Source organism: Haliaeetus albicilla, chromosome 6 (genome assembly GCF_947461875.1).
Source record: "Haliaeetus albicilla chromosome 6, bHalAlb1.1, whole genome shotgun sequence".
In the NCBI taxonomy this organism is placed as follows: Eukaryota; Metazoa; Chordata; class Aves; order Accipitriformes; family Accipitridae; genus Haliaeetus; species Haliaeetus albicilla.
Window position 1 is genome coordinate 2,218,194 of NC_091488.1, and position 26,557 is coordinate 2,244,750.

General features: G+C 39.9%; 1 protein-coding gene across 2 annotated transcripts in view; it reads left to right on the plus strand.

Annotated features, from left to right (window-relative positions):
• The window catches only part of SMS (spermine synthase), a 49,300-nt gene that overhangs the window by 11,493 nt on the left and 11,250 nt on the right, over positions 1-26,557 (plus strand). Inside the window, exons 2-9 of one of the 2 annotated variants that reach the window (XM_069784834.1) lie at positions 3,630-3,750; positions 12,818-12,911; positions 13,677-13,741; positions 16,337-16,512; positions 18,397-18,551; positions 19,476-19,565; positions 20,595-20,709; positions 21,256-21,335. In XM_069784834.1, the coding sequence (XP_069640935.1) occupies positions 3,630-3,750; positions 12,818-12,911; positions 13,677-13,741; positions 16,337-16,512; positions 18,397-18,551; positions 19,476-19,565; positions 20,595-20,709; positions 21,256-21,335 (896 nt within the window). Of the gene's footprint in view, positions 1-3,629; positions 3,751-12,817; positions 12,912-13,676; positions 13,742-16,336; positions 16,513-18,396; positions 18,552-19,464; positions 19,566-20,594; positions 20,710-21,255; positions 21,336-26,557 lie in introns of both variants that reach the window. The other variant, XM_069784836.1, reaches the window with a different exon arrangement.

A 26,557-nucleotide genomic window follows, 5' to 3' on the forward strand; every position in this document is an offset into this window, starting at 1 on the left:
CTCGCTTGCTAGGGGAGATGGTTCAACATCAGGGTAAGAAAAATCTGAAGTCAGAAATGGGGTGAATATTTTCAAGTGAGAGCTAATCTTTTCCCATAGTTTACTAAGATCTTGTTAATCCTCTAGTATGAGGAGGTCTTGAACCAGAATATTTTTAGAGATGGTCTGGCTCAATAGCAGATTACTGAGCCCAGTGTTGGAGTATCTGGGTGAAATTAGCCAGTGTTATGCATGAGGCCAGACTGGATGCTTATAGTAACTCTGGACTTTTGAGCTATGCTCATGTTTACAGATCACTGTCAAATAATGGCTGCTTGGTCCTAAAACTGCAGAGGAAGGTCTGCAGCTGCTGCAAATCATGTCTTCAAGTGTGCTGGGATTCCAAAACTGTCTGGTTTAACTGGGCATTAACCCTCTTGAGAAATGAGTATCTCTCAAATCTTCTACACAGTGGTTTTGTTTCTGTTCTGTGGAGTTGAAACTCTGGGCCTTTTCATTCCTTCTGGCAAGTAATTATCAAATAGTTACAACAGTATTTCATGCTTGGTAACTGGAGCTTCCTTTGTTCCTGAATAGCGCAAAAAAAAAATTGTGAGTACTTGAATTAACATTTTGATGTATATTCAAAGGTGTTCCTACTGTTGTAATCACCATTGTCCTTTTTCCTTATCAATGCTTGGTATAGCTTATCTGAGCTTGGAGTGGGGTGGTGGCAAGTGGATTTGGGTGAGAGATCCTGAGATTCCTGAAAATTCCTTATGCCTTCAAGCAACCACTGATGCCTCAAATATTTTAAAAAGTAGTCTCCCAACTTTGGAGAATTAATTAGCCCTCCAAGGCAAATCTTGTGTGGTATAACCAAAAGGAGACCTGATGAAAGAGCTTGTTGTTGTTTTAATTTCCTAAAGCTAATCACATAATAGGAAGAACTCGGTCAAGCTTGTGCCTGGCTGCCTAGCGAAGAGATCTGTTGCTGAATGCTGAGCAGCTTGTGAGGGATTAGTAGGTTCGTGGAACAGAACAATATCAGTGATGATTTGTCCTGCAGTCTCTGCCAAGACATACCTAGCAGGAATCCTTGAAGCTGTTGAAAGCAGATAGCTACATGTGGTATGAGTATTTCAGTTATTCCAGAGTCTGTTCTCTGTCTTTCTACTTCAATATCTTGCAAGAGCTGCAAAAGTGAAGTGGTCTGGGGGTTAGTTGCATACTAGTTCTGTTTTGGTTTCATGCTAATTTGCTCTTGGAAGGGTATGGCATGCATTATTAAACTGAGTTCTTTAATGTTGTTGTGGTGGTGACATAAGAAATAAGTAAGGGAGGGCAATGAGCATGGGCTTTGTAAAAGATGAGGCAGAAGGTAAAGAAGTGGGGCAAGGAAGCAAATGCCAAGCAAGAAGTGGGGACCACATGTCTGAAGTGACAAATTGTTGTGAATGTACTGGCTTTGGAGCAGCTACCCCTGTCCTCCCCCAAAAGAGTGCTGATGCGTGCCAGAAGCTGCAAGTTTAAAGTAAGCAGTGCAAAGTTCCCTTCCCAGTGCAAAGCTGCAGAGACTGGAACCAGTTTAAGAATTGTGGCTCTAACTATGGCCCCATTTCTTTTATGCTTTTGAAGTTCCAAAAACGTGTTGGATTGATTGTTGGCCCACTTACTACTGTAGCCGCAGTTACTAGGCAGATAAACTGTGTACTCTGAGCATTAATTATTGCCTGGGTCATGGTGGTACCTGATTGATGTTAGATAGGTACTATAAGAACTTACTGGTACAAATGATGGGGATTTTGACAGGAGGGTAGGGAAGGAAAAAAGCTTCATAGTGATAGTGGACTGTGGGGGTGGGGCGTTTCATCAATAAGGGTAAAAATCATCAATGGTGTTACTGACTGAGAAAGGGCCAGCAGTCAAATCACTTGCTGTTGTCCTACAGTACTTATTTTTTTGTTGGTTCTATTTCCTGGTAATTTGCAACATAAGGAGTTAATGAGTGAGATGTAGAAGGTGAAAAATAAATATTTATCTCGCAACATGCATCAAAGATCAGATAGTATGAGCAGTAAGAAGCGAGGCCTTTCCACTTCAATTAAATATCCTTGGCAAGACATTGGGGAATTGGCTTGCTCTTGACTTTATGTAGAGGAAAATTCAAGTAAATGCCTTATCTGTTATTTCAGTGTGTCTGGTTAAAACATACAGGGATAATGGAGCCCAAGCTTTACAGATGGCCAAACATAGGTTTCAGGTAATCAGGTTTTCAGTTAGTCTACTGTGGACTTATGTAGAGATGATAGATGAGCTGAACTGAGATTTACTTGGTATAGATTTTTTGTTCACTTGCTTGTACAAATCACTAACATCCTGGAAACTATTGCTGATCACATCCGCAGGCTATGCTTACTGGTTTCCAAGGTATATGCATTTGGGTGGAGGAAGTAAAACCAAATAATTACCTTGGTGATAAGTCTTCAGTAGGTTGGGGCAGGGGGAACAGTGTGTCAGTGTTGAAGCATTTGGTTATAAACTATGCCTCCATAATGTGACTGTGCCAGGTGGTTTTTCTGATAGAGACATTCTAAATCCTGGTTATATTATTGACATGTTGCATGACTGTAGTGGCTTAGTTTTGTGCTTGTGAAACAAAAATTATGATACTTGCCTCACTGGGAGAGCCTGTAGATTAGTATTTTGTTAGGTCTCCTCACTGATGCTGGTATGACTGTCTTTACAGTTTTGTTCCTGTTCTAGTAGGTGAAGCTTTACCAGCATCCTCCACTAACATAGCTTGTCAATTCCAAAATCAACTGACAAAACTTGCAACGTGTTTTTGAGACACTTGTTTGAATGGAGCATCTAAAATTGTTGTAATAAAGATTACTTTAAAAAAACCAAACAAAACCCCACAAAACTGATGTGTACAGCAAACCTGAGGCTTCTGAAATCAGTACATTTGGACTGAATAAATACATACCTTTATGGATAAATCATCAGCTTGCTTTTGAAGATAATTACCAGAGTAACTTCTTCAGTTATTTTCAAGTGAGTTTTTGTGTGCTCTGAGTGAGAGATCTTTGCCATAGCCTTGTGAAGATATCAGTTGGGGTCTCCTCTGTCCTGGGTGTTAGAAAAAGGATGTTTTTATAGGGCAGAGTCGATAGGGTGGTTTGCTATGCCTAGTTTTCAATGCCTTTGGGGGGGGGGAAAAATGTTGAGTTGGAACTATGAAGTTCCTTGTCAATGCTGTGGTTTCTTTCTGGGATTGTAGTTTTGTGTGTTTTCAAGTGATCTAAAAATAATTACATGAGTAAGGACTTGCCTGGATTGTGATACAGTGGGTGACCAATAGTAGCCATAATAAAAGTAATTTTTATTATATCCATTGTAGATCTACATTATTGTAGATAAACACTTTTGGTCAGGGTTAAAGACTGATTTAAAAGAAAATTGTTTGGATCCCCATGCACTGAGGAATATCTCCGGGAATGGAAGGGGGAGGGGAGAAGGTACATGAAAGCTGTTGTTCAGATGGAACTCGAAGAAGAAAGTACTTCAGGCTGACAGCGAGAACTGTTCAACCTTTAAAAAAAGTGGCAAATCCTTACTGATTATTTTTTTCTTTTTTAATCCCACAGCTGATTGCAATGCCATTCTTAAAGCTCTACAGCCCATTTTTCAGGAGCAGGGAATGACAGAAACAGTTCATAACTGGGAAGACCATGGTTATTTAGCAACCTACATTAAAAAAAATGGCAGGTGAGTGGATTTTCTTTTCCTTCCTATATATTATGTCCCCTCTGTGCTCCTTACAAATATTTATTTCTCCCTTTATTGGATCTCCTTGTGGGGTGCAGGCAGGGCAAACTGTTCCTTTGCTAGCTTTGTGTATTAAGTGACTAAAATAAAGCAGAATATTGTTGATAATCTTGTCTATGTCATCTTGCAGTTTGACTGTCAGAACAGTTCAATTGGTCAGTCTGGGCTGTATTGATGCGGTAACAATGTATGGTGTCTTGGTCTGGGGGGCCAGTCCTTCCTGATGCAGGACAGCTCAAGTCAGTTAAATGTATTTGTAATTCTTCTGACAATTGAATACGTCTAAATATATTTGAGTCTAACCTTAGCATGTGAATGATGAAAACTTTCTGTCTCTGTCTTGTATGTGCTTTTAAACACTTTATTATACATTTCAAATTCTCAAGCAGCTACTGAAGTACCTAACAGTATGACAAAGGTGGTTAGTGTCATTAGTGACACTCACATAAGCAGAATCTACTGGGATAAACTGGTAAGCAAAACCACATTTACTTTATTTCCTGAAGCTGCTTTACAGTGTCAGGGTTAGTTAATTACTGTATACATCTCTGGCCTATTTATTAGTAACTGCTATGATTTTATTGCACTTCATTTGTTTGCAGTTATTCAGTTGTTTGTTTTTGACATTTATTGTGGCAGTTGCTGCTTTTGTTCTTTTTGAAATCTCTACTTACTTTGGTGTTCTTCAGGATTGGAGTTAAGCTAAATAAGCTTTAATTTGTTGGTTCTCTTCTCTTGGGAGTCCTCTTAAGCAGCTCAGTTGACCACACTCCTCATATATGAGAATTGCCTAAGGATTTTTAACTTGTATTGGTTCTCTCTTATTACAGAGTGAGAGAATTGATATATTTAGTAGGAAAATCAGATCCTAGGTGAATGTGTTGCTTGCTGGAATTTGTGTCTCTGTTTACTATCTATGAACATATAAGTATGTACAGCTCCATAGCTATGCATTTTATATTAAAAAAAAGTAGTGTAGGCTAACTACATTGGTAAACTTGGGGCCTGACTTAAGGTAACAAGTAAGTTGGCATGAGTCTAGTCCTATGTTTATCTCTCCCAATCATGCTCTATGGAGTTCCTAGTATATTTCAGTCAGCTTTTCAAATGTGACAGTGGCTTTTTCTGATGAAAGTTAGTTGGTTTTTATACTCGATGGGCCTAGAAAAACCTGTTTACTTGTCTCTTTGTTTTTGTATATTTGTTTTGGTTTTAGTTACTTGTGCTTCTGTGTTCTTCCTGAATAATTTGATAAAGATTCCAGTTCTGGATAACCTTTCGTTTCTGAGGTCAGTGGAAAGATAGCGAACTTGGTAATTCACTACTCTGGTGCTGTCTTTCCTCTGCATTGGGTTAAGCTTCTCTTTAGTTGCCCTAGAAAGGTAATGTCAAGGATATACAAACTCTGAACAGTTAGAAGGCAAAAGATCCCCAGTTAGTAGTTTTTCACTATGCTGCTAAACAACTTAAGCTCTTGTACCAGAGAATAGTTCACAGTATTCTTACTGCTGTGGGAAGATGAAGTTGGGGAGGTGGCCTGCCCCAGTGGCCTTCCTGCAGGGAAAGAGGGGAAGGTCTGATACGTTGGGTCTTTGTTCTACATACTTCTTGCCACTGCTTCTTGTGCTAAGTAGAAGAGCTGGGGAGCAAGGGCAATCACTCTGGCACCTCTACTGCTGCAGACTGCCCACTTGCTTCCTGGATTTTGTCTTTAGGGCTACACCAACAGTTTGTCAGTTGGCAGGGTCCTGGGTTGGTTTGTTCCAGAGTCCTTTCCCAAAAGGCAGTGTCGGTGAGGCTGCACAGTTTGGGCTGCTTCTGCTGTCATGCAGTTTTATCAAGTAATCAAGTAGCCTTACTTCTCACATACAACCCTCATGCCATGCTCTAGGGCATGCAATGCATACTTGATGTCAGCTTGATGTAAAATACTTCCCTGGTGACTGCAGCAGAGCCCTAGTGTCACTTCAGATGCTTTGATGTGGCAGTTGGTGGGTTGAGGGAGAAACCTCACTGTCTTGGGGCCATAGGAATACCATGTGGGCCACAGGGAGAGCTGGGGCTAAGTGGTGTAAGCATGGATGTGGCCTGTCTGTTCTCAGGGGAGCTCAGCTCCTTGAGCCCTCCAGGCTGGGTTCAACCAGTTTAGTCAAGTATTGCTTCTCATCTGTTTAATAGCACCATATGCTAGACATCTTAGGCTAGTGCTGTTTATCTCTTCAACTAAGTGATAAATATGATGGAGAATACTGAGTTTCAGGAAAAAATGCTCTAAATACTGGGGTGTCCATGTAGGACATGAATGGGCTTTCTGCTACTGCAGCACTGTGGGTTTTTTTTGCCTTTCCTGATTTGCACAGGCTGATTGACTTGCTCTGTCAGTCTCCATTTGGCATGTTTTTTAGCAGTCAGATGTAGAAGTCTCTCCTCCCTGTAAATATGCAGGTGCCACAACCTTGCCTTCACTGTCTGCATTGCTAATGCAACCATGAATGGGCTTCCTGACGAATGTGGTTAACTGTCAAAAAGTTGTAGTTGAGCTTGGTTTTAATATCAAATTACTGTTGTCAGCTTAATGTTAAATTGTGTACAAGTGTTGTCAATTCAAAATTACATTTGCTAGTGAAGGCTCTTCACCCCTTATGAAGTAAGTTCTCAAAGTTCTGATATAATACAGGTCTGGAAATAGTTGAGCTTCTAAGAAGCTATTCAGGAGAGCATCCTAAACATAACAAAGAATTGCAGAGTTGTGACGCAGCCTCAAAACTGAAGAATGAAGGACAAGAGTGCACAGAAGAGCTGAATATTAAGATGATACCATTTACTTGCAAGTGACTGTTTTTCTGGTGCAGTGTTAAATGTAAATTAATAAAGAATGGTTATTGCTTTTTCTTAGTATATTCATTGCTGGCTGAACTCCAATGCATATGGGATTAATTTTCCCTGGAAATTACTTACTTTGCTATTCAACTTACTGTCTGTAGTGAGGTGAGTTAAAGTATGCTTCAGTGCTTTGCCAGCCCTGTTAAACAGTGAATTGGGGAACACTAGCATGTGCAGGAGAACTTTCTGTAAGTTTTGGGACCTCAGTAGATCTGTTTCCTTGAGTTTTCAGATCACTTAAAGAAACTGCATATACTTTCTTAAGGCAGCCTTAAGCAGTGTGGTTTTGTTAATGTCAGTTGATGTAGGAAAAAGGGTGTGAACACTAAAAAAACCCAATAGACTGGACAGTTAAAACCCTGCACAACAGGAGCATTTAATGAGTGGTATGAATGAACTGGTGAACATACAGAGGATTTGATACAAACTAAATAGGCTTTATTTTAATACTAGCAATTTTGTCTGGATTTTATTTGGGATGTAAAATCATAAGATCTTTATGCTAATTAAAAGAAGTGTCTGACAACTAGGAAGAAATTGGCCAGGGCATGCAGACTTTTCCTCTTTCTTCCCTATAAAACAGTGTACTTTTAGAAGTAGCTTGTAGTAAAAAGCAGGAAAAAAAAAAATTGTGATGGAGGGTAGATATGTCATGAGCAGTTTCCTGTGAGGATGGCTGGGTGTTTACTGGGCACAGAAGATCCCCAGGATGAAAGATGTGTGAGTTGGTGTTGTATGTGAGTAGGGGGTTTGAGTATGCACATACAAACACGTTATTAACCAGCCAAAGGTGACTGAGCCATTGCAAGACAAAGATGCGCAGCTGATGTAACAAGCTGGGTACTAATCCCAGGAAAAAAATATTTGTGTTGAGATAGTAGTATGTTGCTAAACAGTGTACACTCCAAAGTCTGCAGAGATAACCCCCATAGGTTGCACGGTGCCCCGTGCTACAGATTTTTGTCAACAGCAGTGCCCGCAATTCAACACTTTGTCTCTGACAAAGATACCCTGTGAACAGCCCCGCGGAGGGCTGTGGTTGTTAAACGAATTGGAGCCGATTTGGGGATTAAGCCATGCTTTCCTGTTGTCATTACCAAAGCAACAGATCCCTGTTCTCCTTTGTCTGAAGCTAAGCAAGCAAAAGTCACATGTGGCAACTCTACCTGGTCCATTTACTTTGTGACTTACTCTGACAAAGGACCTAATTGAGGGGAGTTCAGCTGAAAACATTTACTAATGGGGTTGTCAACGCAAGGCTCTGGAGTCACGCAGGAAATGGCTCACTTGAGCTGCTCAAGTCCCTGTCCCAGTGGTGGGGATGGATATACTTCTCTGCTTTGCCAGCCCCCTTGCCCAGACACTGGTAGGGGAATAGTAGCACATGCAGGAGAGGAGCTCTGTGTCTGGGGCTCGGGGCCCCAGCAGTCTTGTTTGCTGGAGCCATGTGTTTTCAGATCACTTTGTAACCAAAATCTGGAATAAAACTCCTTAACACCAATGTGAAGTTAAGAAGCAGGCACTTTGTTTATTGCAGTGCTGGGGACATGGGGGATTGCGCCTCCAAAGGCGTGTCCAACTTAGTGTCAAAATCCATTGGTTTTTTTATAGACTTTTTCTGTCAAATCATTGTTAAAGAAGCTTATTACATAAAAATGCATACTATGCTTGCTCTTAAATTTAACCTTTGTAATGATTGGTCCTTTGATTATATAAACTTATCAGTATTCTTACTTAGAATTGACCAATGATTGTTTTTATTTGGCTCTACTGATTGGAATCTTCGATACTCAAATCGAGATGGGAAGGGTAAGGGCGTTTCCAAGCAGCAAACTGGTGTCCCATGACTGTTCCCTTAATTTCTTAAAACAAAACATAGGAAAACCAGTAACTTCCTGGTGAGGTTTCTATGGTTAGCTATTTCAAACTTAACAGTATTAAGGTTCCTGTGGTCATACATAACAGTTCCTAAAGCTTCTATGGCTTCATTTCAAACTTAACAATCCTATACATTATGCTTCACAATTCTACTTCTTAATCAAACCTAACTCTTCTATGTGATCAAATTTTGATTTCTCTATCAGAGTATTTGCAACAACTTCCAGAATGTTTTCAGGCTCACCTGAAGCAGCATGCTTTTACTGAAGTGTCATTTACTGTAGCTTAGACTGGACAGGTAAAGACTTGATATTCCTAACTTTTTTTAATCTCATTTAATGTATATGGTACTTCATACAAAGTCATAGGGTCTAGTATATCTTAACAGGTTAAAAAAGTTATTAAATAAATCTAGGGTAAGGAGAAAAATCATTAAAGCTAATCTTTGGAAGCTGTTGAGTATCTTCTCAACTAATACTATATTTTAATAGCATCGCTGCTTGTGAGCAAGTACTCTTCTGTTACATACTCTGTACAGCTACCAGGGTTTTTTTGTCCTTCGTGCATCTATGCACCTTCTTTTGTCATGTTTCACCTGAGAGTTCTTTAAAAACCCACAAAACCTGAAACTTAGTCACTGTTTCTACAGTAGAAGACTCTTTTTTAGAAAAGTTTTATCCCCCCTATCCACACATCCTTTTTTAGCTTCTGTTCTGTGTCTGAATTCTTGTTTAGAGTGTAATCCTACTGGCATTTGACTTCACTGCAACAGTGCAAGATTTACCCAGCTGAAGTTGGTTTGTATGTTACTGAGATGATGGTGAATATATTTACACCATGAGGGGAGGGGTGAGAGTTTTTACTTCTCTGTGTTAGTCTTTTCCCAACTGCTCTATATGCTAGTCAGCATATTTTAAAGGAGCAGGATGAACATTCCTCAGCTCCTTGTTTCAGGCTAAAATGTGGTTTATTCATGGAGTTACCTAGAGTGCAAAAATGGGCTGAAGAATTGGAAGCTGTTGCTAGGAATCAGCAACAATTTAGAACTGTAGTAGCTTTCATTGTCTTGATTTCTTTATTTTGTAAAAAGAGAACAGGAATAATAGTGCAGTGAAAAACTGTGGTTGCTTAGTATCTTAAGGTCCCTTAAGTACTCTGTAATTAAGATGAAGAGCGTTTTAAACAAAGAGACAGTATGCTTTATTGAAACAATGTCTTGAGAAATTTTTCTTATTTTGGGATTTCCTAGTATATGCAGGTTTTCATTTCTTCCCTCATTATGAGTAATTAGACAGGTGATGCTTTTATTGGCAGGCTATTTTTCAAATACTTGAACTATTCTGTCTATTCTATAGTGACTCATAGTTAGTCTGTCAGCAGGTAAAAGCTTTGCTATTCCAGTAGAGGTAACAGTTTGACAAATGATGGTTCTGCAGTGTTACTGTCTCTGTATTCTAATGCTATCATATCACTTAAGTTGTGTGGCTGTGCTTTTCAGAGCAACCCTCCTCTGCCTCTCCTTGCCTCCCACCCAAAAGACCCCAAAGCAATGGCAGTAACATCCCCTACTGAGGAAGTATCTCATGCAGTCACAGGGGAAGTGAACACAATGTCAGCTGTCAAATCTTATGACAGCTATGCTATTCTTGTAGGAAAGGAATTTAAAAGAGAACTCAGTCATGGGACAATCAATCTGTTGCTTATTTGTGTCAACAGCAACCCCTATAATACAGTAGTAAACTGACAGAAAGTTTTTCTAACAGTCCAAATATTTCTGGCCCTGTGCCTGATCTCAGGGACCCTAATAACAGTAATAACTGCAAATAGTCATTTCTGTCTGTAGTGCTGCAGCTCTGAGGGCCTGGAGTAGTCCATGGACTTCACCAGAAATGTCCCTTTTCACTGTGAATGCATCCAAAAGCTGCTGGAGTGAACAGTGCTTCCATCTAGCAAGCTCTGCTCTTTTGTCTTTCTCTCCTTTAAAAAAAAAAATAAAAAATCTCCTGGAGTCTTGTGATAAAGCTGTTTGTTCTTACGCTTATGCCTGATTATTTTTTTTCCTCCCATGTTAGGCACATTACAAAATAAACCCCTGCTGATGTGAAAAATCATATAAACAGAATCCTAGTGGGGTTTTCTCCAGAGCTGTCCTTCGCAGTAGCCATTCCCTCTGTGCTGAGCGCGGAGAGACTCTAGGAGAAGCATGCAACTGATTTGAATTCCTTTGGTTCAAGGGGTTGTAAGGTCACAGAGAGAAGTGGTTAAAAACTCTGAAGCCCCATAGAGACTTGGGGCTGGGGAGTGTGTGTGTCCTGCCCTCTTTTTTTTTTTAATTGTTTAATCGTCCTACTTGTGTCTTAGTGGTACTGATGGGAACACCAACTTAAGCTGTGTAATGCTGAAAACGCTCTCATTCTTCTAATTAGCTCATAAACCTGGTCTCTTAAGTGGTAGCACTATCTGGTAGTTAAAAAGAAAAGTCAAAGAGTAAACAAAGATGCCTTTTTCTATTTTCTGTTTAACTTTTCATCAGGCTAGAATATGCAGGACTAATTTCCTGGGGGGGGGGGGCGGCATGCATATTTTAAGGCTATTCTGTGGCTTTGTTTAATGGCCATTGGGAGCGCAGCCATTTTCTGGTCCCTGATGAGGAATGCTGCTCGGGAGGAGACCTGGTGGGCAATTGCTGAGGTGTAGGGGTGACAGTCTGCAGGTACTTGGGAGGGGGAAACACGGTGGGCATGGGTATTGTAGAGAAATGTCTTTGCTCCTGAAGGGAAGACCTGCACGTAAAGTCTTCAGGAAAGCCTGAGACTTCCCAGGCTCATATTTTGAAGAGATGTGAGTGACACTGGTTTCTCTGTCAATTGTAAACACATCACAGCTACAGATCACTGCTGTCCAAAGCCAGCAAGAGTGTTTTTGTTCTTGAATCACTTCAGTTTCATCATTTAATCACTTCAGTTACCAAAAATTATAATTGTCAGGTAACACAAAATATTCAGGATTTTCTCTCTGACTGCAGCTAAGGGTATTTGCTGGCCAAAGTTCCCACCACCACGGGAGAGGTGGTGTTTGTATCAAGGCTGACAATTTATGAAAGGAGTTCTGGAAGGGACAAAAAAGGTGGGAGTGGTGGGGAGATAGGTCACCTAAACTTTTTGTCTCAAGAGTTAGTTTTGTTTGCCTTTGAGGCTGAGTGGGGTGATAAGAGCAGACAAGCAAAAAAAGGGGCATTCAGAGAACTGTATACAGGTTTACCTGGGGTTTCTCTGTGGTGTACTAATGAACTCCACCCCTGAATACCGTTCGTTCTTTGCTTTGCTGTTCCTGTTCCCATCCCCTCCTCTGCCCTCTTCTTTCAGTTTATGCTTTCCCTCCCTTCCTTTACATAATCTTCTTGTAGCCTTTCTGTTTCTTTTTGTCTTCTCCCCTCCCAGTATGGAAAGGATATCACCCCTGCTACTGTTTTTATTTTCTTGTGACTTTCCCCATAGTCTTTATCTGTTTTGTTTGTTGCAAGTTCTTGAAGGTCTTCTGTTTGTCCACCCAACACCTAGCATGGTGAAGCCTTGCTCGTTGGTCTTTAAATGCTCCTGTAATAAATACAACATACAGTAGGAGTTTTGTCTGTTTCTCGTCTGTATTCAGCAATGAGAGTTTGCTGCTGTAACTTTGCTAGTCAAAATCATGGTCCAGCACACTTAATGCTTCTCCCTTAAAAATTTTTATTCACCTTTTGAATGTGAACACTGTCTCTCTGAATAGGTGCTATAAAGTTAAAAAAAACCCCAACAAAACAAGAAACCACCACAACCAAAAAAACCCAAGAAGTGAGAAGGAAGATACAGGGGAAGAAAAGCGTGCAGTTGTTTTCTTGAGGCTTGATTTCAATTAAAAAACAAAACTGACACAATATACCTGTTCAAGCAGGCCTTATTTAAAGAACTGAGGCTAGGTAGTATATTTTCCCCTTGTACCATACTTGTTCTGGTTTAAATGCTCTTTCATTGCCTTGCTCCCTGCTGATTTTATTAGTTATGTAGTGAATGGCATACTCTTGCAACTTTCTGTTTGCTGTTTAGTGACTTGCAGAGGAAGACTGGAGCTGCCACTGCCAACAGTTACAGATGGCTGGAAAAAGAAACATGCATTCTGAATTTAATATAAGTAGTTTCAGACTTTCTTTCCTCGCTCGCTCTGATTTTTGATAATAAAATCATCATCACTGTCTCTATTTTTGTAGTTTTGCCAATTTGAGAATTCACCCTCATGGATTAGTGTTGGTGGATCTGCAGAATTACAATGATCATACAAAAGGAAGAGAGGAAGCCGATCAGGTACGAGTGCTTGCCTTACTAGACTTATCAAACTGCATCAGGAGCCCCTTTTCTTCAGGTCTATCAAAGTATATCTTGGTAAAAGATTTTTAAATATTAAAGTTATTTCAAACCTGAATGCTTACAGATGAGGAATAGTAACACATATTGTGGTTGCATACACATGTGAGTGCATGCGCACGCACTCTTTTTTGCATGTCTTGGGCCTCGTGTTCTTTGCTTTAGAAGTTGTAAAGACATAGCAGCCTTGGTAGGGCTCAGGTCTCTTCAGGTACCCAGGGCAGTGAGTGAGAAGTGATGCTCAACCTGCAACCTGGTGTATTAGTCTGTGACTTTTTTTCCTTCTCTAATCTGAGAGATGGGGAGCCTCTATACTCAAACTTCTTCCCCAGGAAGAAAAATAATTTCATCTTCCCTGATGTGAAGGCTCTAGAAATTGGATATTGCAGGGGAATAGGCCACTGCTTTGGCAGGAATGAAACCTTACAGGGTTCTTGCCTTCTCTCCTTGGCTGTGCCTGGAGGGTCTCACTGTGTTATCCTGGAGGACAGCTAAATGCAGTGGTGACAGCTGCTACAATATGTATGCTCTTGCTAGTAATGAGGCTTGAGGCAACCAGCTAGTTAGTTATTCATAAGCTTCTAATGTTACATTTCAAAGCCTTTCAGTGCAGGTGCTAGTCTTTATTGCCTTCCAAGTAGCCTAATTTAACAGATTTTACATTAAGCGATCACCTATAAATTCCACCTCTTGCTTTTTTTCCAGCTTCTAAACAAAGTAGAAGAAAGAATGAAAGAATTGTTTCATGGTAATATAAAAAGGGTGAAGCGGTAAGTTCGTACATCTACTTCTGTATGTGGCTTGTCTGTATATTTGCTAAAGATAATGAGGAAATAATGTTTTGCTGTACTGCAATGAATAGCCTGGAGTATGAATTTGTGTGTGTGTTTTCCTCCAATGTTTTAAAATGGTTTTATTGCAGAATTGAAGATGCTGTGAGGTTTGTCCTTTTGTTAAGCTTCATCTTCAGTATTGTTACTTTGGGCAAGGATTATTTATTTAATTTGCTGCTATGGTTGCATGAAATGGTGGGAGAAAATGCAAGCAGGAAGCAAGAGCAGACTGCTCTGGAAGGGCTGCGGAACCCAGGGTGGTGGTGGGTAGGGCAGCCCAGGGTGTGAACCGTACCCTCTGGACCACATCCCACAGCTTGCGGACAAGGCGAGCAGGGCTGGTGAAGGTGACCAGGGTCAGCCCCAGCCCTGTGACTGCCGGGCTGGGCTGTAGTACTGAGGCAGCTCCGAGACCAAGCTGGGTGTCAAGGATTGGTGAAAGAATTGGGCAGAGCTGCAGGGTAGCTTGGGCAGGGACGAGGGGTGAGGGCTGGAGCTGAAATGAAGCCCATGGAGGAGGCCCTGCCCCAACAAGGTTTCCTGCAGCTCTTTCTCTCACAGCTCTGCCCCTGCTGCATTTTACGGTGCTGGCCTTGGGCATATGTGGCAAAAACCCCTGGGGGAACCTGTGCGCTTAGGGCCCTGGCAAGAAGATAGAAATATTTTTTAGCAAACTTTTTTAACATAACTGATGAGTGAAGGAGGGAGGCTTTGCAAACCTTCTGTCGCTTTGATTTACTTAAATACAAGGTCATATTTTAAACTGTAGGGATGCTAATTGGCTTGTTGCATGCTGCTGAAACAGCATTCATGCAGGAGTTCCCCAGGCATCTGGAAGGACACAGCTCATGTTAGTGTCTTCCTGGTGACTCTGTGGCAGTGCCTGGCATCTCAAAGCCAGGGAGCACTTGCTGCAGGCATGCACTTGCTGGAGGGTGCAGCGAGTGCTTTAAAGGACATAGTCAGAAGAGGAAATGGTTTAAGAAAAGTAAAAAGCAGTGTAAAATCAACAAGATTCAGTAAGGCCAAGGAGCAAACTACAAAATGGGAAAACAGCTAAGCAGTACTGTAGCAGGAAGTAATCTGAAGGCTATACGAGACCACAAGTAAAGTGGTAGTGATTTGAAAAGTGATGTTATACCTTGAATATTGTTTTTGCTTAACAGCTGTATGTAAAACAGAGCCAGTTATCTTGCTTTACTTTGTCCTGGTAAAGCCTCATGTGGTGCACAGTGTGCAAATGTAGATAATCTTGTGCCTATGTATATAGGGAGAAGCTCACTCTTTGAAGATATTTTAATATTGAAATATTATATTGGGAGTTTGTGGAATCTCTGTGATAGGAACTTGTTAAAAATGGGTCAGGGAAAAGTGTGCCTGAAGTGATCTAGATTAATTTGGTTATGTTGGTATAGGAAGATAAGCTTCTTGGAACAGTGGATCTGGCATGAATCTCGTCACACACCCCTCAACTTTTTTTATTTTTTCTTTTTTTAATTTGCTTTGCATCCTTCTGATATTAGCTTCACACATGCAGCTCCACTAGAATTAATGCTGCTGGAAAAGCTGTTCTTGCCTTTTTGTTGTCTTGATGTATTGAGCAGATGCTCTTGCTCTCACCGGTTGCTGCCATCTTGTGGCTCACTGAGGGTAGAAAATATTTCTGAAATGTTTATTGAGAATTGCTAGTGAATTTAGAAGCAGCTTCTCTGTGTCTAGTCTACTGCTACGCTCTCCTGGAAAAAACTTAACTCTTCGAAGTGTGTGGGAAATCTGATGAACTCTGTGCCTGCACACTTTGCTTAAAATGGTATGCAATCATTTTGATCATTCACTGCCATTTCAAATATAGTTTGTCTTTACAGATGAAATACAGATTTGAACCAAGATACTTTTCTATGGAATTAAAAAAAACCAAAACAACAACAGAACCAAAACAACCTATGCAGATGCTTGAACCACTTTTAAAAAGTAATGCAAGCTGTCAGCTGATATCAAGGATTGTGCTTGTACACTGCAGGGTGACGTGGCTCAGTTTGAAACACTATAATAGTTCACTTTTTGTGTTTATGTATGTATTTAAAAATGTCTTGGTACAGCTTTAGAAGGGTAAGATACACTAATCTCAAAGAAATAGCATTCTTAGCTGAGCTGAAGGTGGGAAGAGATTTTGTTATGTTTTTTGTCTGCTTTCTGCTTTTGTATTTTATCCGTTTCTAGTCATGAGCCTATTCTGCAGAGGCTGGTATGTTACGTAAATCCCTCTCTTAAGGTAGAGAGATTCACAAGCACATTGTAGAAGTTAAACATAAAGAACCATCATTTATATTTCATCTGTGCCTTAGCAAGTTATGTGTATTTAACATATGGCTGATAAGTTTCTTACGTCTGAATGTTAAATCTTGCAAGTTTTTCTTAGATCCCTCTTGTAAATATTTATTATGGTGGGTCCACAGGATGTTTAGAGGGGATTTTAAAAAAAAATACTTCTCAAATGTTTTGTAATCTTTTTTTCTTATTATTTCTTTCTAGATTGCCAGCCATTTTGAGAGGAGGTGTCATTGATAGATACTGGCCCACAGCTGATGGACGCCTGGTGGAGTATGACATAGATGAAGTTGTTTATGATGAAGACTCACCTTTTCAGAATATTAAAATTCTGCATTCAAAACAGTTTGGGAATATTCTTATTCTCAGTGGGGATGTTAGTAAGTATCTCGTTTGAAGATCTTTTGTGTGAAATTGTAGGAAGTATTGTTTTCTATCTTGCTATGGCACAGTTTTAATAGATTACTAAGGGTCATGGTTCTGATGCTGGAAGCTACATATATGCATGTACACATATATCTGTTACTGTATATAAAGTATTTTAATCAGAAAGGCTGACCAGTGTAAAATCTAGAGTACAAAAAAAGATTTCTTCTTTTCCCAAAGTTGTCATCTTTGCTGTGGAAAGGAGCATAGAAAGGAGAATAGAAGTCAAGAGTGTTGTCTAGCAGAGCTTACTCTACTCCTTTCTTTCATGTGAACTTTTACCTGTTTGTTGCAAGCCCAATGTCTTGAGGGCTTCTCTTTGATAGTAAAACAAGCTACTCTGTCAGTCTTCAAAATGCAGTAGAAGTCTAGAGACATATGAAGGAAGTAGGAGCTGGTGGGTGTGTGTGGGGATAATCCTGCTGCTCCCTTGATTCTCTAAGGGAGTTGCCTGCCTGGTGAGATACAGCACAGCTGTATCTTAAACCATTTAGCTGCTTTGTTGGTGAACATCTTTTGACTTTTGTCTTCTTCAAAATGCTCAGTTGAACTCTAAGTTCATCAGAAGAGTGACCCAACCTTTATGGGAGGGTCTTTATATGTGGCACTCTGTGCCTGCTGATCTTTGTATTTTTCAAAGTGAACTTGAGAGAAGATGATCACTGTTCTTCGAAGTGGGATGAGAATGCTGTTTGCTAGAAAATCTAGGCATCGGGGAGTATGCTTTGTAAAATCTCTCAGTACTTATGTTGAAAAGTACTGGCTGAGGTAAACAAGGGATATTGCTGTCTGGGGATAGAATACCTAATTTCAGTCTAATGGCAGAGTAATTAAGAAATTTGACTATAGCTTTTTGAAATCACCAGAAATACCTCTAACCATTCAATTAGCTTTCTGCAACTGTCAGGGGGACTTCTGTGCAGATGGCAGCTGAAAAGCGTTGCTATTTAATTCATTAGCAAGGTCTTCTCTAATTCAGTTAGAATTGTATTTGAAATCACTAAATTAGGGTATTCCATACTTCTAACCAGAAATCTTCATCAGTTTCATATGGAGGTGAGGTTTTGTTTGAACATTGTCACAATGTGCCTCATAGAAAGGGAAGTATGCCATTACTTATTTACCTTCCATGAGACTTTAAAATACTGCTTTGTGTCATTTTGTTATTGTGCACTTATAAGCGAAGTGCTGATTGCTAGGTAGAATGATAGGATATGCCATGATGTGCTGCTGCACAAAGCTGTGCCCTTGTAGCTCAGATCTGTTATTACAGCTTAGGAATGTTCTTTCCTGCTTTGAAGCTAATGGTGAGCAATTCAGCAGAAGGCATGCTTCAGGGTCCTTCAGCAGTCGGGTGTTAACAGTCATACTTATAGTTCTGTGCAGGGATCCACTGGGGTGCATCTAGGTTGCTCCTCTTAGTTGGGATCCAGAGTGTGTTAGCAAAAATCTCCTGACTTGTCTCTTGCAGCACTAGTCTGAGGTAAAAATCCACTGAAGTATCGAGAGTACACATCAAGTCCTAAGTACTGACAGTTTTGCTCTACAACTTCGCTTCTCTTGGCACGCAGTGCTTCCTAATGCTGAGGTAGCAATTGCTGGGTTTGCATTGAGAACTAGACAAATCCTGTGTGGGGTTCTGAGGAGGATCTCATTAGCTTTGGTAAATCACTAGCCTCCTGTTACCTGGACTGTCTGAGAGCTAGGTTGTTTCTGTAGATGCTCTTGCTTTGGTCTGTATTATATCACCTTTGGATAAATGCCAAATTAATACCAATTAATAAGAAGAATTAAAGATGTAATGTTTCTGTCCAACTCTTTCTCTTCCTTACATTCAGATCTGGCAGAGAGTGACCTGGCATATACTCAAGCCATAATGGGCAGTGGAAAGGAAGACTACACTGGGAAAGAAGTGCTAATCCTGGGAGGTGGTGATGGAGGTATACTATATGAAATAGTCAAACTGAAGCCAAAGATGGTTACTATGGTAGAGATATCCTTTGACAAATGACTGATCATTCATTTCAACATTTTTCAGCCTGTGTTTTCTGCTGATGTCTTAGCATTGAGCGTAATTAACTGTCAGATTCTGACTTGCATGAGGAGATAGGGTCTGAAATGAAATTTCTTTTAGTCCTCTTAAAGAGACCCAGTGACTACATATTTGTGCATCACTATGTAGCACATACTTTTGAGTTCCCAATCCATACTATAACTCTTGAGTAGCAATTTACATAGAACTGGAAAGGAACACTTCTGTCATCAAACTGATACCTTCTCTGATAACAGAAGACAGGTCTGTCAAGTCTGTAGTTTGGGCTGAGTTCTGCTGTCTTGGGTTCTTTTTTTTTTTTAGCTTGCTTTAATAAAACAAAAAATCCCTAGAAGCAAAAATGTTTAATCAATAAGAATGTCGGGACTTAGTGAATTGCATTGGTGGCAGAATGACCAACTCTTGGCCTGTTTTAAAAATACTGATTCAAATCAAGTTTTCAACATTCTGTAGTTCGGATAGTTTGTAATGTAAACCACTGTTAGCCATATGAAATATTGATCATCCTAGGTTTTGGGATCCCCTTGTTAAAAACTAAAAACAGTTGTTTTAAAAATGTAGGTTGAAGTCTTAACCTAGTTTAGCTTTATGGGGTTTTAAAATACACCTTCCTATTGTTCGCATTTCAAGCTTTCGTAGTAACGGTAACCTAAGGTACCAGAAATACTGGTTTAAACCAAAAATAAACACTTCCTAAAGCTCTAACTGAATCTGAAGGCAAATGGCTATTGCAATATGTATGCAGAGATACATGTCTTACTATTCTTTTGTGAATGTCACCTTTTTGAGAATTTCTTTCTGAAGAAATAGAAACTGTTACCTGTATTATTTCTGGAATGTAGAATGCCTTAACCAGCTTCAAACATTGACCAAATGGTGATCGACGGGTGTAAAAAATACATGCGTAAAACCTGCGGAGATGTCTTAGACAATCTGAAAGGAGAGTGCTATCAGGTAACTTTTTGTTTTTCTTTGATTAGAAGTAATATTTCAAATACAAGTATACCCAGCCTGGTAGACTGCAATAGCAAAGGTTTGGGGAAAAGTCTTCTGATTTTTCTTAATTTTGGGAAGGATTTTTCCTTTTTTATGACACTTCTAAATTTTAATAGCTGGCAGTGGGATTTGTGTTGGAAGTATATATTGGTGTCAAAATATTTTAACTCTCCCTCTTCAAGCTCTTCTAAAAATAATTATATAGCTTTTAAGGAATGTGAAATAGGAGAATGTTTATTGCTGTAGCCTACAAATAAAGAGGAAATAGCAGTAAGGATGCAGTGTTAAACATCATTCCTTAAATTGATGAAAAGATAGAAGAAATGTGTATTTCAGTTGTCCTGTACTGTTGAGAATATCTGAATTTGTAATACACATTTTAAAATTCTTTTTAATTTGCAGGCAAAAACTCTTACACTGCTAGGATATTAAAAATTAAAAAAAATATTAAAATAAATTCATGCGTCCCTACAGTTAAGGTCTTTGTGCTGCATCTGACAGAGCTTGCAGACTAGCCCAGGTGTAATCTGACATCTTCACTGGAAACCTTTTCTTTGTTTTCATTACTGCTCCTTAAGGCTCTCACAGATACTATTTTACAGGTGTGAGCTAAAAAAAGCATGCAAAAAAATTAACAGAAGTCACATGCTATGTTGCATGAGTCAGTGGCCCTTCATACTTTACTCATACATTACTTTACTCATATGTTGGTGGACTGCTAACTGTTGTTACCACTTGGTAGGTAGAACAGTGGTTACGCAGCAATCAGTGACAGCTAGGAAATTCAGTCCTGTAGTCCCTTCATTTGTTACAATTCCCACAACTGTTCCTCCTTCTTACACGATGTAAAAAGTTGAAAAAGGAGCCTAAAATTAAGTGTATATTTAATTTTGTACTTTTTGCCTTCTCTTAATTGCTGTGAATCTGCTTTTGTTCCTCTTACCTGGTCAGTTTTAGCGTATTTAGAGGACTATTTCATTCTTACAGGTTCTGATTGAAGACTGTATTCCTGTACTGAAGAGGTATGCCAAAGAAGGAAGGATGTTTGATTATGTAATTAATGATCTGACGGCTGTTCCAATCTCCACATCTCCAGAAGAAGGTTAATCTTAAAATTTATTTTCCTAAACTTCTGAGGATTGATCCTAAACTTCTGCCCCTCTGCTGCATGGTAGTTGGCAATTTGCAACAAAAATACTTTTTGATTCTTGCCTTTTTAATAGCAAATCTGAGAGGCAAAGAATGATAGTAACACATCTGTTCTTTTAGAATTTTTCTTATATGTTAGAAAAAATTAGTCAGTGCCTAGGGCTCTTTTTAAACTGTGCTCTTATTCCAGAATAATATCAACTCACGTAATTTATGAGAAAGTATTTGGGGAGTTCACATGCCAGTAAATTTTTCCCCACTCTATAATGTCTTGGAAAAGTCTGGAAAATTACTGTGAAGAAAAACAGATACTTCCACCATCATTGCCATTGTGTATGGGTTGTGTGGTTTTTAGCTTGTTGGTTTGTTGTTGTGGGGTTTTTTTAAAGGTGTAGGATAGCTACTTCTTAAACAGTAGATATGTTGCAAGTCTTGAATATGTAACAGTGAACAAGCCAGTAATGTACTGTTCTGTTTTTAAATCATACTCTACATGCAGATTCCACATGGGAATTTCTGCGATTGATTCTTGACCTCTCAATGAAAGTCCTGAAACAAGATGGAAAATACTTCACACAGGTATGATATCTGGATGTAAAACAGTATTGCTGTATATGTATTGCGATCTGCATTTTTCAGGTAAAAAAGGGGACTAAACTAAACCAACCAACTAAAAATCTACTAACAAGCTGGTTTTCTCCTTTTAATGACTCACTTAGGGATTTTTGCATGGAATTTGGGCTTTGCTAACTGACTTGTGTTTTTTCATTATTTCAGCTGAATTTGTAGCGATTGTGTCTTTGGAATTAAAAGCATAATTTCAAGAATCAGCTAGGTGTACTACAGAATATTTTAGGTGTAAGCAATTCTTGGAAAAGCAGAACAGATGTACTTCATAAGCACATACATGGTTTTTTAAGCTAGTGTCTCCAGTTGTAGAGTGTAAGACATAAAAATTTATCATCCATAAAGGTGTAAGAATTTTACATGGGTGCAATGGGATGAGAAAATTAGTCATTTGGGAGTAAATACTCTCTTTTGCTTGCTATCCACTCCTAGTGCAAGTCACTGGTTTGGCTTTTTCAAAACGGGTTTTTAACACTTGAATGTTTGTTACAATGCTTGGTATTTTGTGAAGTATTTTATACAGTCATAAATAAGATTTTGTCCTTGTGTATGAAGTTTTTACTGGAACTCTATTTAAAAATAAATAATTTAAGATTTGTATACATGCTACAGTATAGCCACCTCGTGGATAATATAATTCTGTTATAGCTTTCATCCTGAATTCGGAATGCCACAAAGCTGCATGCAATTGTACAAAAACATGACAAGACCCAGCAGATGGTTTAGTGAAGTATAAGTCTCTGAAGTTGTGTTTCTTTTGTCATGCCCATACTTTTAACTAGTCTTCTGATGTGTGGGGCATTTAAGTACAGCATTTTGGAATAACCTTGTTAAGCTCTGAAATAACCTAGCTAAAATTATGCGTTTGAACTCTGTTCCTATCAGCACAGGGTTTTGGATGTGTGTAAAGGAACTGGTTTACTGTAAAATTGGACAGGTTTATAAAGAAATGCAAAACTCACAGAATGAGGTTTTTGGCAACTTTAATGTGCTGCTTCATTTTAAAATGCTGTGGTTGTGCGGGTAAGATAAATTATCTTGTGGTTGAAATGTAAGATATGACTGATATGGCTGCATCACACTAAATCTCAATGGCTTTTCTATTTTGTTAATAGTAGAAATACTTATGACTGATATTGAAAGGACACTACGTCTTTTGGACAGAGCAAGCATTTGTGTTGCAGTTGTCATTCTTGTCAGCTAGTCTCCCTGTGTATGTTGCTTTATTGGAATGTATGTAAATATGTCTGTCGACAAGTATCTGTCAGACTTTGCAGAAAGTCTCTGGGAAGAAGCTTGTGCTGAAAGCTGGAGTGATGGCTGTGCTGTGGCCAGGGTACAGGGAGGTGGTTTTGTGTCAGCTGAAACCGATAGAGGTTGAGCCTGGTACAGCCCTGCTGCCTGCCCTGTCCTCATGGGACGAGGAGAGAACTTGGCTCTCCAGCATCTCTGCTTGCACAGGAAGGAAGGACAGCAGGACTGAACTGGCCCTGGTGGGTTTAAGCCGTTGTGAAACTGCAATATCAGTTTCACAGTTCACAAGCAACAAGGTGGGACATGGCAGGATGGGGCAGAAACAAAATTAAAATTGAAGTGGCTTGAATTTGGCCTTGTCGTTAACTGGTAGCCAGTGAAAGGGCTGGAGTAGAGGAGCAATGTACTCTGGCAACTTCGTCTTCCTGAGCATGTTGGAAAAAAGCTGTTTGCCCCAATATTAACTTTCCTATCAGAGCTTTTGATATATCTACTGATACACTACCTGACCCATTTGATGGTCCTCGTTGCCTCTTCTCAGTTGGGCCTGATTTAAAGCAAACAAACAAAAAAAACCCCTCAGAAAACTCAGCAGTCTGATCACAGGAAGAACAGACTTTTAGGGGTTCTTTAAATAAAATCAGCTGCCTATAACTTTCTTTTAAATTAGGTTTTGAATTAAACTAATTGAAGCTGGATATCCAAAGGATTGAGTTAGACTACGGACAGAAGTTCAAATGTGACCACTACAAACTTTGGTAGCTGAGCTTAGTCACATGCTGGGAACTCATAAATGGTTTTGAATGCTCTGATGTGCTAGCTGTTAAATGCCAGGGCTTTTTAGCTCTGTGTATTAATGTTGGAAATTTAAGTTACTTTTGTTCCAGCTGTCTACTTCCAGGATGCTTACCTTAGGTAGCAGGCTGTGCTTTACCTGCTGAAGGAATCACATACCTTTTAAGGCGGTTTTGTTTTTAAAATCCAGGATTTTTGTGTGCCCTCCACTTCCCCCTGGCTTTCTTGAAGTTCTTTGGTTCTCAAAACCATAAAATATGTTAAATATCATCAAGAAGAGTGACTGAGGGATTGTCCACCTATTTGTTAGAGCCTGACCTTTGCTATGATGAGGAAATGTCTCATAGGAAAGATGGTGCAAAAAGGTCATTGTCCTGTTGGCTACTGGCCAGTAGCTATAGTTGCTGCTTCTGCCTTGGCATTATGTTGTACTAATGTTTGAAACTTCTGTCCTCTGTCATTTGTAGCCTGTCCCCTGATAGTTCTGCTTGCAGGGGTTACCTTGTGCGTCTTGTTAGAATGTCATTTATTTCAATGCTCAAGAAATGCTTTACCCAAAAGTGGAGTTCTGTTCACAGAATGCCAGTCTTTCACATACTGTATTGCTGCCTGACTCTCTAAATGCCACTGCTGGGAAAAATAAATGGAAATGCCCATCACCTCTTCACTGAGCTCTGCACAAGTTCTGGAAAATGTTCTTTTCAGCACATGAATTGTCAGCAGGCAGGGTCTAGAGCTGTCTAACTCTAGATAGATGTAATTTATCTGAGACTATCAAAAGAATTTTTTTGCATGCTACCCTAACACACCTGGCTGTTCCCTCAGGATGCAGTGGTGATCCTCAAAGTAGTCTCCAAATGCTAATGCAGAATATCCTTTCACCACTTGGTGGAGACTGGTAACTAATATTGTCTAGCAGTTTATTAACATTTCTAGAGAGATTCTGCCTGTAAAAGGTTTTTCAGACTACTTACTTGTATTCCCAGGGAATGCAAGAAATGATGTGGCCAATTTTAGGATGAAGGAGGGACTTTTTGCTTATTTCAACTCTGGAAAGATAGAAAGGGCAGTTTATGGATCTCATTCTCTGCTGCTGTAAGTCTGTGCTTGAGTGTATTGGGGGGGAAAAATGCCTCCATATTTGCTCTATGCCTCTACAAATAGTAACTGCAATCAGAATAAAAGCTTACTTGCATGAGTAGTAGCCTTGCTTTTCATGTCCTTGCTTTTTCAGCTGCATCATCCATATGGAGAATCTTGCAGGCTACGTAGGACCTGGACAGAGAGGTGAGCTTTAGGGCCCTTAGCCTACCGAACTTGCAGCCCTGTCTGTAAGCTTAAGACTTGAAGCTTGTTTGTGAAAACTTACTGTTGAATGTATCCCACTATTCTGAGGCTTAAGGGTCATATGGCTTGCTATATTTCTGTTCTTCCTTCTCCTGAAGCTGGTGCTTTGAAGAGTTTAGTGATGCAATATGGGTCCAGGTCTGTGAGGTGCTTGGTGTTGCCTTCTCCAGGGGTAGCCAGTTACAGGGGCAGGTTCCCAGCCACCACAGGGGAGAGAAGTGGGAGTCAGTGAGGACGCGAGAACTTGGCAAACCCAAGGTCTGGTTTCATCTCTAAGGGACCTTCCCAGTGACTTGTTTCTGAACATGTTAAGTGTTTTTATGCTGTTGGACCTTCTAATAGCCAGTATGATTTTTAGATTGCCCAAGTGACTTTTTTCAACTTTATTGGAGTTCGTGTACTTGTAGATACTACTGTGATACGTTTGTGGTTGTTTGTCTGAACCATCACTATCCTGTGCCTTCCAAGTAGCACGTGAGGATTGTCACAATAGCTGTGAAACTGTGCTCTGTAAGATGCAGAGACTGATTGTAAGGTTGTCTCTGTGTCAGTGGATTATATGTAGCTATGAAAATGCCTTTTTTCTGTGCTAAGTTTTTGCTCTGCTGATCTAATCCTTTGAGGTTGAGCAGGCTATCATTTTCAGCCTGTTTGTGAAGTGGAACCTTTAAAAATACCTCTGAACAGGAATTTACTCCTTCCTAGTCTGGATCATCCAACCCAGGCAGGATAGAAACAGTCTCGGACCACTCACAGGTTTGGGTTCCAGTAAACAGCAGTAACCACTGGTGGAAGGGATCAGATGTCTCCCACACACGCTTGTGGTCCTGCCGTCTAAATGTCCAGACCACCGTGATGTTGCTCCATAGTTACCCTCCTTTTTTTGGCTGCTGTGTGGGTTTTCTAATTAGCACTTCCAAAGACAGAGCAGGGTTCTCCTTGACTGTGAATGTGAAGGGAGTCTGGAAGAATGGATGCATGTCCCTATGTGAGCCTGTGTGATTTCTTGGCAGTCTGTGAGTCTTTAAGGGCAGACATTTCATTTTCTTGTGTTACTGAATTCAGTTTTAAATTAATTGATGGTTTGGTCAGTGGAGATACCTTCAGTCAGGTTTGCCTCCATTATCTCCTCAAAAGCCATCCCTGTCACCCACAACTCAAACCTAGCTCTGATGCTAGGTGTTTCATGCTCTATGTATCTCGTTGTTTCTTAGTCACTCTGAAGTGAGGGAGGAAAAAAAAAAACCCAACCTTGGCTATGTTCAACTCCAGTACTTGTTATTACAAAACAAAAATAGAAAACCATGTTAAATTTAAAATAAAAATTAAACTTCTCTAGTATACTGTGTCAGACAAGGATGTCCAGTAGCAATGACATGTAGTGTAAGACATGCAAGAATGACGTGTAAGAAATGGGCAAGTATGGAAAGAGACCCTTCCATCTGCTTTCAGGTCACTAGTTCACTTTCTAAGGTTGGAGGAAGCATAGTGGCCTAAACTCAGCCTATAACCAGTTGATGGACACATCCCCTTTATAGGTAGGTAAAGTTAACTGGAACTTACAGGGTTAACTTAAATTCTTTTTTTGCTACTTAATTTAAGGAATGGGGTTTTTTGTCTGCCCGGCACTGTATCTGTTGTTTAAATTTGTTGTGCATTGTGCTCTAGAAACCTGAAAACCAAACCCCGTGGTACTACAGAGTGTATGCCTTACAAAAGCCCAGAAGAATTGGTGTTGGGAGACGGGCATGAGCTGTCAAAGTGTGTGCAAGCACTGA